Raw genomic sequence first — 11,606 nt, forward strand, 5'->3', positions numbered from 1 at the left:
GAAATGAATTTCGAATTTCTTCCGCCACTCTGTCTAAAAGTCTAAACCATGCGCCAAACACGTCACATGAATTAAATTGGGATATAAAACTTTTAGTTGTTGGCAAGATTTGACCATGTATGACGCAGCATCGGAAACCATAAGCAAGATTTTGTTAGCTGGAACAATGTCGGGAAGGAAAAAGTTCATGAATGCATCATTTAAAAACCTAACCATTGTTACATGGTTAACTGTGTCAAGCTGTTTACAGCCAAAAATATGTCAAAATATGCCAAAATATGTTAAAAATATGCCAAAATATGTTAAAAATATGCCAAAATATGTCAAACGGTCGAAAATATGTTCAAACCATCAAAATATGTTAAAAAACCGAAAATATTCTAAATATGTAAAATTAAATTAGTGTCAAACGCCTTTAATTATCATAATTCGTCCACATCCTGAAGCGTTTGATTGTATCTTTGATGGTTTTCGATATGCAAAAAACATATAATCCGGTCTTTATTAATTACATACATATTATAATACTACCAATTTAATATAAAAACAATATAAAGTTAGTACAAATATTACCCCTAAAACTAGGCTATTGATTATGTATTTTAGAAAGGAACTACAACGTTAACGGGGTTTTATTGTTTCATATAGCCAATGGACCTCTAAATATGAAAAAACCGCGGAGTGCTACCATTTAGAATGGTGCGTTTTTGAGAAAGGGGTGAATTAGTCCCTAGGCACAGGGCGAATTAGGGCGAGTTCTATGTACTTTTGGTACAAACACGTCTGCAGAAAAATTGTTCCAGGTTAAATTTACTATCGAAACATCACATTTTAAAGTCACAAATATTTTTTTTTACAAAACTATATTCAAAAGAAAAGCAAGAAAGAAAACCCGAAAGATAGCAATTGTGTTTTTTGCACCATAACTTTTTTCCACGGGGATATAAGTATAGGCATTGCTTTACAGAAAAAAAAACTTCCGCCCTTCCTCTTTAAAATGACGTTACACAGAAGTATTCTATGATTTACAGTTACAGTTTCCAAAATATGATTTTTCAAAGTTCGCCACTCACAGCGATTTTGGCCTATTTTCCTTGTTCCTTCTCAAACATTGTTCTGTAATTTTTTCTTCGTAGCTTTAGGTATATGTAATGTATAGTTAGTAGGAAGAAAAGTCAATTACCTTTAAAATGGTCTATAGTAGAACACTATAACTATTTTTAAGCAAGATAATATGGTTGTTTAAACTTTTATAATACTTTTAATGATTTTTGATATATTTTACGATTATTTTTAATTTCTCATTATAACTTTTTATTGTATATTTAGCTATATACATTGTACAATAAAAAAGAAACCTTATTTTCTTTGCCTTAAAATGGTGTATAGTAAAAAATTCTAGGACAATTTTTCAACAATATATGATTTTTCAATATGTGACATATTATACGCATGCAATAGGTCCCACTAAGCTGGAGTAATATGGAAAACTCTTTTATTATTAACTTTATGAAAAAAAAACCCGTGTTGAGCTGGCCCCCCCCCACTTGCAAAAATTAAAAAACAAATAGCCCTGATTTATGAGCTATTTATGAGCTCTCATATTCCGCAAACTAAAAATTTTGAGCTCGTTCCACTAAGCAGGAATTTAATACCCTAGGGGGGGGCTGAGTCAGCCCCCCCCACTGCTTAAAAATAGGAATATTGAATCGGTTTTTGCGGCAGAATTACGAGCTATTTATGAGCTCTTGAAATTATATAGTTTCGATTTTTGAGCTCATCCCCTTCACCCCCAAACAACCCTTTAATTGATTTAACTTAAGAGAAAGATGCTGAGAAAACTTAAAATATATCGTATTGCGGATATAATTCCTATAGCTTATATACTCTAAGAATAAACTATTAAATCAAGGGCATTTCGATTATTGAGCTACAACCCCTTCGCAAGAAAACCACCCTATCTTCCCGGCTTAAGAGAAAGTTGTACTTAAAATGCGTTAAACTAATTATTTGGCGACTACATATCATTTAATAATTTATAAGCTTCCAAATTACGCGCATTTAGATCAGTAAATTGCAATTTATTTTGTATAGTGCAGTCACTGAAGGTAAAAATCAACGATTACCTTCAAGTTCGGTGAACCTTCATCGATTTTCACGAAAATTGGTCAGTGGTTAGAGGATACGTCAAGAAACAAAGGTGACATGGTACCACCTTGCACCTTTACCCTGAGGGTGGATACCGCCCCTTCTCGTGGGTGAAAATTATTTTATAAAAAATAACTGCACAAATCAATAAAAGAACAAATTAAAAGCAAAATTTATTATATAAAGTTAATAAAATAAGTCAATACTTTTTAAGTTATTAAAGATCAAAGATTTTAATTATTTGTGAAAAAAATGCATGTTTTGAAGAGGTTTTTTGTAAATCACTGAAAAACTGTAAGTTTTTACAAAAAAGTTAATAGTAGTTTAATTCGTATAGCTTATATTCTAAGAATAAACTCTTAAATCACGCACCTTTCGATTATATAGCTACAACCCCTTCGCAAGAAAACGACCCCATTTTCCCGGCTTAAGAGAGAGTTGTTCTTAAAATAATTTAAATTGATTATTTGGCGACTACATATCGTTTAATAATTTATTAGCAATAATATTATTTAATAGCATAATTTTGCAAAATATACGCATCTCAATTATTGAATTGCCATTTTCTTTCTATAGTGCAGTCACTGAAGGTAAAAATCAACTATTACCTTCGATTTCGGTAAATCTCCATTTATTTTCACGAATTGACAACAACAACTTGGGGTTTTAGCCTGGGGTATATGTCACCCCTTCTCGGGAGTGAAAATTACTTTATTAAAAATAACCCCACAAATCGAGAGAGGGACAAATTGTAAGCAAAATTTGTTATATAATGTGATTAAAATAAATCAATACTTTTTGAGTTATTAAAGATCAAATATTTTAATTTTTGGAAAGAAAATGCATGCTTTAGAGCGATTTTTCATAAATGACTCAAAAAGTGTAAGTTTTTACAAAAAAGTTTTTATCACTAAAATTGAAGCTAATAAAAAATATAATAAATTGCTTACTTGAAAAACCTTTAATGTTAATTTAAAGTAAGTTATTGGTAATTAAATGTATATTTTTTTCCGCGACTGTTCAAATCTAAGGGTTCAAGCTTAAATAACGGGAAAAAGATGCATTTTATAACATTTAGGTACTAAATACTTGTCAAAGTACCTAGAAATACCCATCAAAAATAAGATCCAGAAAAAGTTGATAGTATCAAAATCCGCTCACCAATTTTCGTGAAAATGAATGGAGATTTACCGAAATCGAAGGTCATAGTTGATTTTTACCTTCAGTGACTGCACTATAGAAAGTGTGTAGGACGCTTCACCTGTGGTAAAAGGACCTGGTGAATATCTCCTGTCCTTCACACAAGAGGGGAACCAGCTTCTATAGTGGTTGATATAATTAGACTCTGATATTCTTTGTCGAGTCGAAGCAAGGTGTAAATCGGTGTTGAAATGATTAAAATACGTGTGAGATAATTAGTTTATTTAACACAAACACTAATATTTACAAGTATCGTACAAAATAATTATTATTGTTTTTACTACAACAAAAAAACATACATAAATTTGCTATGTGCAATTGACAGTAAAGTGAACCGCGATTTAAGAGTGAAACATGTGATTAGTAACAAGTGAGAGAAGATTCGCGTGAAAAACCGTGTAATGCGATAGGAAAATACGAGACGTGAATAGTGAATACTTTCAGAGTTGAGCGAGAGACGCGACCGATTAGCTCGGTAGTTGACGAATAAGTTGTTGAGAGACGAGAGACTAAAAACGACTTAGGCATAAGGATTCCTTTTTCCTTTGGGTCCCCAAAAAGAAGTGGAACTCATTCATCAATGTCCTATGCGTGTCTAATTTACGTTCAGAAATAAACAGAAGGTTTAATTTAGTCCAGTAACGACAAAGGCCTTTATTGGTTTAAGGATACATAAATCCGACAGCAAGACAGCTTCACACATTGTCAAGTTGAAAGAATTGTTCTTAATTTCGATCCAAACCCTGGGAACCGGATATATCTTAACCTAGAATGTTTTCGTAGTGCACGGGTCCTTGTATCGCCGACTGAAATGGGAGGCCACGGGACAAGCAAAAGTTTTCTCGGAATTGGTTAATTTTGGAAGCTACAAAGGGCAGATGTGTTCGTTTGAAATTATCAATGATTCGACGAATTTTATTAAGATTCTTATATAAGTAGAAATGATAATTAGCTTTATGTTAGAAAATCTAACATAAATTGCCCCCCGCGCCAGAGGAGGAAAAATAAATGTTAAGAGCAAGATAGAGAAAGAGAGAGCGATGGAGAGAGATAGCGATTGGGAGAGAGAGATCGAAAGAGAGAGAGAGAGCGAGAGAGGGAGAGAGAGAGTGCGGTTTTTAGTAAATTTGCTTGAGAGAAGAAGAGATTATGGGAAACTTTATCTTCAGTTGTGAGTTATTTAAAAATTATATTTACAAATAAATTGCGAAAAATCAAGAGATAATTCTTTACAATAATAAACAAAACTTGTTTTTTTTTCATTTTTCTTAGTGTATATACTATTTTGTACAAAAGGGTTTTGACCTAAATTTACAAATCAGTTGTCGCGGGTAACTGTAAATGTGTCATAAATTATAGGCGTTTTGCCCTGAGTGAACTGTTGTGGTGTTTTTATTTTTCAAATTTATTGTCAACAAGTGAAAGTGCGGGTGACTTGGGTACTTGAGTAGATAGAGGCATTGTCTAGTTATACAATGCTAGCGGTAATATTTTGAGGGTAAGGTCGGTTATTGAACTGTGTTTCCTAAAAAGGGAAGAAATATTTTCATTTTTGTTAATGCCTTTTAAAATGAGATTTTAGACGTTTTCTTGGGATAGGAAATGATTCGTCAATATTCAAATTCTCGGATGGTGTTTTATGGGTTAAATTGATTTTGTCAAAATACAAATTTGTAGAGTGAGAAAATAAAGAAATGTTTTGTTGTTTAGAATGGGCTGCGTTTGAAATATTACCGGCGATTACCCATCCAAATATTGTATTGAAGAGTGTGGGTAGATTTTTTCCTAATTTTACGATACCCGGTAAGAGGATTTCGTAGTAAGCATCTGCTCCTATCAAAATTTCAATATTTGATTCCATATAAAAATATTTATCAGCCAGGCTGAGATCTTTTGGAATTTTAAGAAGATCAGGGTTGATATCTAATTGCGGTAGCTGGCAAGAAATCTTTGGAAGTATTGCACAGTTTAAATTGACATTACGTTCGAAACCAGGTGTGTAAAGCATGATTTTTGCCATTGATTTCGAAGTGAGAGAACTTTGGGCAATGCCACAAACTTGTAGTTCATTGCGAGAAAGTTCGGGATTAATTTTATTAGCGAGATTTTCCGTTATAAAAGAATTTTGACTACCAGAGTCAAGGATTGCCTTAGCAAATATGGCATTTCCAGATTTGTCAATTAAAATTACTTGAGCGGTGGGTAAAAGAGTCGAAGAGTGTGTAAAAGGTTTATTTGTGACGGTTAGAGCTACGTTAGGGTTACATTCATCTTCTTGGGAGTCATTAAAATAAGATGGCTGAGCAATATTTGCGTGGAGTGAGTTAGTGGAATTTATGACATTTGTGGTGAGGTGTGAGAGACTGCGAGCATCAGCAACTTGTGCTTGCGAATTTGCATCATTATTAAAACGAGAAGCATTATAACGTGTATTTATGTTACTATTCTGTTGATCGGTTTGTGCATAGGGCGTAAATCTAGCAGAATTTACATCTGTGCTTGCATTGCGATTCTCTTCGGGGTGAGAAGCGTGAGAAGAACGAGTACGTTTAGTGTTTTCTGCATATGAGTTTTGGTGCAGAAGGGTGTGATGGTTTTTAGAACAAATAAAACAACCGCGAGAAGTACACTGAGCATAAGTGTGTTTTGTACCAAGACAATTAGAGCACATGTGTCGCGATTTTAAAAAATTATATTTTTCTGAGTGAGAGAGGGCAGCAAATTGCCTACATGAATATATCTTGTGCGCTGAATTATTACAGTAATTGCATTTGATATGATTACTAGAGGAGAGAGGTGGAGAGGTATTTGAGAGAAGAGCAGTGGCGTGAGATTTAGCATGTGGTTTGTCCCTTTTTGTTTCAGGGATATTGGTGAAGTCTGCGAGAATGTTGCAGCGTTCATTGAGGATATCAAAGAGTTCGACAGTTGAGGGAGTGCAATTTCGATCTCTTCTTTCCCCATAATACCGTTTGGTGGCAAAATCGAGCTTTCTTGTTATTAAATTAATTAAGAGATAATCCCACGATTCGACGGGAACTTGTAGAGCCTTTAAGGAGTCAATATTTCTTTTTAAATCGTTTGTAAAATCACTTAGTGACCGATAATTGCTCCTTGTGAGTGTAGGGAAATCTATGATAAGATTGATGTGAGAATTGATAATAGCAAGACTGTTGTCGTACTTCTTTTCGAGTATGTCAATAGCGAGATCAAAGTTTTCGTTAGTTACGTCAAGCGAATCAATTAAATTTAAGGGTTCTCCGCGGAGGGAAGATTTCAAATAAATTAGCTTTTGAGCTTTGGTGAGTGTGTGATTATCCTTTATAATTGAGGAAAACAATTGGTAAAATGAGACCCATTTACTGGGCTCGCCATGATATATAGGAACAGAAACAGGTGGTAAGCGTACGTTGGAGTTAGCATGATTACCGTGTTGATACTGAGAAGGTACCGAAGAAGAAGAATTAACTTTCGAAAATTGCGCCAATTTACCGTCAATTCGAGACATAGCAGAGAAGTATTTATTTTCAACTTCTTCTCTATTTTCTGTGTGCAAATCAGCATTTTTGTGAGTGTCTATCTTATTACAAATATCATTATAATTATTAAATGCATTAATTAAGTGAATTCTTCTATGACTTAGTTCAAATGTTTCAGTTTGACTATCGAGAAAATTGCTTATCCAATTCAAATTTCGTTCAAGTGATGATTTGCATGTACCAATCTCCCTCTTCAGTGCGTCCATAATTAAAATATACCAAAATTTAAAAAAAATTAAAATATTGATTGTCCAGTGACAATCTGTAAATATTGTGATTTTAACGGTATTACACAAAGAGAGATCGTGGTTGAAAATAGAGTGAGTAAAGTGAGTATGTAGTGTAAAAAGAAATAAAAATTATGCAAAATATTTAAAAAAGAGATGAGCAGATATATATAAAAAATAAAGAGTAAACAAATAAATTGTCCTTTAAATCACATGCGTACACAAACTTATTGAGTGAAAGATAATATGTGGAGTAATATTTAAGGAAATAAAATAAAAGTTCATAAAGTTTTTTTTATTATTGCGATGTTACCTTAGTATGCGTCAAGAAAGCGTTGTTCTTGAAGAATGGGACTGTGTCAGCGTGGCGGCGGGCAGCGGGAGCAGAACCAGGCCGAGGTGGAGGCGATCAGCGGGACAGCAACGGTCCAAGTTGAAGGCGGTCAGCGGGACAGCAAACGGTCCAAGGTGGAGGCGGTCAGCGGGACAGCGACGGTCCAAGTTGGATGGCAATCAGCGTGAGAGCAACGGTGCAAGGTGGGGTCGATCAGCGGAACAGCAACGGTCCTAGGTGGAGGCGGTCAACGGGACAGCAACGGTCCAAGGTGGAGGCGATCAGCGGGACAGCAACGGTCCAAGGTGGAGGCAGTCAGTGGGACAGCGACGGTCCAAGGTGGAGGCGATCAGCGGGATAGCAACGGTCCAAGGTGGAGGCGGTCAGCGGGACAGCGACGGTCCAAGCTGGAGGCGATCAGCAGGACAGCAACGGTCCAAGGTGGAAACGTTCAGCGGGAGAGCAATGGTCCAAGGTGGAGGCGATCAGCGGGACAGCAACGGTCCAAGGTGGAGGCGGTCAGCGGGACAGCGACGGTCCAAGCTGGAGGCGATCAGCAGGACAGCAACGGTCCAAGGTGGAAACGTTCAGCGGGACAGCAATGGTCCAAGGTGGAGTCGATCAGCGGGACAGCAACGGTCCAAGGTAGAGGCGGTCAGCGGGACAGCAACGGTCCAAGGTGGAGACGGTCAGCGGGACAGCAATGGTCCAAGGTGGAGTCGATCAGCGGGACAGCAACGGTCCAAGGTGGAGACGGTCAGCGGGACAGCAACGGTCCAAGGTGGAGTCGATCCGCGGGACAGCAACGGTCCAAGGTGGAGACGGTCAGCGGGACAGCAATGGTCCAAAGTGGTGGCGATCAGCGGGACAACAACGGTCCAAGGTGGAGTCGATCAGCGGGACAGCAACGGTCCAAGGTAGAGGCGGTCAGCGGGACAGCAACGGTCCAAGTAGAGGTAATAGGATCACCGGAACAGCCGATAACGATTCGATTCAATTTCAACACCGCGAGCCTTGCTTCTGGGTATGCAGACGATTCTTTGAATCGTCCCACCAGGGGTACCAAATTATGTGTAGGACGCTTCACCTGTGGTAAAAGGACCTGGTGAATATCTCCTGTCCTTCACACAAGAGGGGAACCAGCTTCTATAGTGGTTGATATAATTAGACTCTGATATTCTTTGTCGAGTCGAAGCAAGGTGTAAATCGGTGTTGAAATGATTAAAATACGTGTGAGATAATTAGTTTATTTAACACAAACACTAATATTTACAAGTATCGTACAAAATAATTATTATTGTTTTTACTACAACAAAAAAACATACATAAATTTGCTATGTGCAATTGACAGTAAAGTGAACCGCGATTTAAGAGTGAAACATGTGATTAGTAACAAGTGAGAGAAGATTCGCGTGAAAAACCGTGTAATGCGATAGGAAAATACGAGACGTGAATAGTGAATACTTTCAGAGTTGAGCGAGAGACGCGACCGATTAGCTCGGTAGTTGACGAATAAGTTGTTGAGAGACGAGAGACTAAAAACGACTTAGGCATAAGGATTCCTTTTTCCTTTGGGTCCCCAAAAAGAAGTGGAACTCATTCATCAATGTCCTATGCGTGTCTAATTTACGTTCAGAAATAAACAGAAGGTTTAATTTAGTCCAGTAACGACAAAGGCCTTTATTGGTTTAAGGATACATAAATCCGACAGCAAGACAGCTTCACACATTGTCAAGTTGAAAGAATTGTTCTTAATTTCGATCCAAACCCTGGGAACCGGATATATCTTAACCTAGAATGTTTTCGTAGTGCACGGGTCCTTGTATCGCCGACTGAAATGGGAGGCCACGGGACAAGCAAAAGTTTTCTCGGAATTGGTTAATTTTGGAAGCTACAAAGGGCAGATGTGTTCGTTTGAAATTATCAATGATTCGACGAATTTTATTAAGATTCTTATATAAGTAGAAATGATAATTAGCTTTATGTTAGAAAATCTAACAGAAAGAAAATGGCAATTCAATAATTGAGATGCGTATATTTTGCGAGCTCATAAATTATTAAACAATATATAGTCGACAAATAATTAATTTAAATTATTTTAAGTACAACCCTCTCTTAAGCCGGGAATATGGGATGGTTTTCTTGCGAAGGGGTTGTAGTTCAATAATCGAAAGGCGCGTGATTTTAGAGTTTATTCTTAGAATATAAGCTGTACGAATTAAACTACTATTAACTTTTTTGTAAAAACTTACAGTTTTTCAGTGATTTACAAAAAACCTCTTCAAAACATGCATTTTTTTCACAAATAATTAAAATCTTTGATCTTTAATACCTTAAAAAGTATTGACTTATTTTATTAATTTTATATAATAAATTTTGCTTTTAATTTGTTCTTTTATTGATTTGTGCAGCTATTTTTTATAAAATAATTTTCACCCCCGAGAAGGGGCGGTATCCACCCTCAGGGTAAAGGCGCAAGGTGGTACCATGTCACCTTTGTTTCTTGAGCCTTGTATCCTCTAACCACTGACCAATTTTCGTGAAAATCGATGAAGGTTCACCGAAATTGAAGGTAATCGTTGATTTTTACCTTCAGTGACTGCACTATACAAAATAAATTGCAATTTACTGATCTAAATGCGCGTAATTTGGAAGCTTATACATTATTAAATGATATGTAGTCGCCAAATAATTAGTTTAACGCATTTTAAGTACAACTTTCTCTTAAGCCGGGAAGATAGGGTGGTTTTCTTACGAAGGGGTTGTAGCTCAATAAACGAAATGCCCTTGATTTAATAGTTTATTCTTAGAGTATATAAGCTATAGGAATTATATCCGCAATACGATATATTTTAAGTTTTCTCAGCATCTTTCTCTTAAGTTAAATCAATTAAAGGGTTGTTTGGGGGTGAAGGGGATGAGCTCAAAAATCGAAACTATATAATTTCAAGAGCTCATAAATAGCTCGTAATTCTGCCGCAAAAACCGATTCAATATTCCCATTTTTAAGTAGTGGGGGGGGGGGCTGACTCAGCCCCCCCCCCCCACTTGGGTATTAAATTCCTGCTCAGTGGAACGAGCTCAAAATTTTTAGTTTGCGGAATATGAGAGCTCATAAATAGCTCATAAATCAGGGCTATTTGTTTTTTAATTTTTGCAAGTGGGGGGGGGCCAGCTCAACACGGGTGAAAAAAAATTATTCTTTATAAAATGCTCTGCATTGTCTAAAACCTAAGATGCAATCACCAGATATAAAATTTTATCACTAGTGTACGAGGTATGTTAAAAAATATGAATTTCACTCAAGAGTAAAGCACCTGTATATTTCACAATATCGAAAAGTGTTATTAAAAAAACTTATTTGAAATTGAAAATTATGTTACAATATGCAATTGTATTGTTCTAATTGAAAAAAATAAAAAAAAATTAAAATTTTTCTAAAATTACGGATACTTTGGATATCCTACGGATATCTTGTTTAAAGAAATAGTCCTAGCATTTTTGGCAATACACCATTTTAAAGTAAGGAAAATAGGCTTTTTTATTACACAATGTATATACCTAAATGTACAAGAAAAAAGTCACAATGAGAAATTTAAAAAATAATCATTAAAAATATCAAAAATCATTAAAGGTATTAAAACTTGAAAAAGCATAACTTGCTTAAAAAGAGCGGTACAGCCTTATACAAAAGACCATTTTAAAGATAATTGATTTATCTTTAGAAAAAGTAGACAGTTTATTGGTAGAAAAAGTTACAGAACAATGTTTGCGAAATAATGGGGAAAATGGCTCAAAAATGCTGTGAGCGGCAAAATTTGAAAACTCCTATTTCGAAAACTGTACATCCTAGAGACTTCTACTAAACTTCATTTTAAAGAGAAAAGATGGAAGTGATTTTTCGCTGAAGCAATGTCTATACCTATATCCCTGTGGAAAAAAGTTATGGGGCAAAAAACGAAATTGCTTTCTTTTGTGTTTTTTTCTTGCTTTTCTTTTGAATATAGTTTTGTACAAAAAAAATATTTTTGACTTTAAAATGTGATATTTCGATAGTAAATTTAACCTGGAACAATTTTTCTGTAGACGTGTTTGTACCAAAAGTGCATAGAACTTACCCTAATTCACCCTGTGCCTAGGGACTAATTCACCCTTTTC

The 11,606-nt window shown here is 35.7% G+C and overlaps 1 protein-coding gene across 1 annotated transcript; it reads left to right on the forward strand.

The window, feature by feature from the left end:
• Positions 1–7,554: 7,554 nt before the first annotated feature.
• On the forward strand, positions 7,555–8,557 carry LOC126883463 (uncharacterized). Its single transcript, XM_050649022.1, has 2 exons — positions 7,555–7,787; positions 7,924–8,557. Exons 1-2 carry the CDS (start codon positions 7,621–7,623, stop codon positions 8,555–8,557), a joined length of 801 nt encoding a protein of 266 aa, XP_050504979.1. The 5' UTR covers positions 7,555–7,620.
• The last annotated feature ends 3,049 nt before the right edge of the window (positions 8,558–11,606 follow it).

The sequence above is a fragment of the Diabrotica virgifera genome, chromosome 4 (assembly GCF_917563875.1).
Source record: "Diabrotica virgifera virgifera chromosome 4, PGI_DIABVI_V3a".
Taxonomy (NCBI): Eukaryota; Metazoa; Arthropoda; class Insecta; order Coleoptera; family Chrysomelidae; genus Diabrotica; species Diabrotica virgifera.

What these genes read in the sequence shown, in the direction of transcription:
- LOC126883463 (XM_050649022.1), top strand. Translation starts at nt 7,621, where the DNA reads ATGGCAATCAGCGTGAGAGCAACGGTGCAAGGTGGGGTCGATCAGCGG. An exon ending in TGGGACAGCGACGGTCCAAG is followed by an intron (nt 7,788 to 7,923) that starts GTGGAGGCGATC and finishes CAATGGTCCAAG; the next exon opens with GTGGAGGCGATCAGCGGGAC.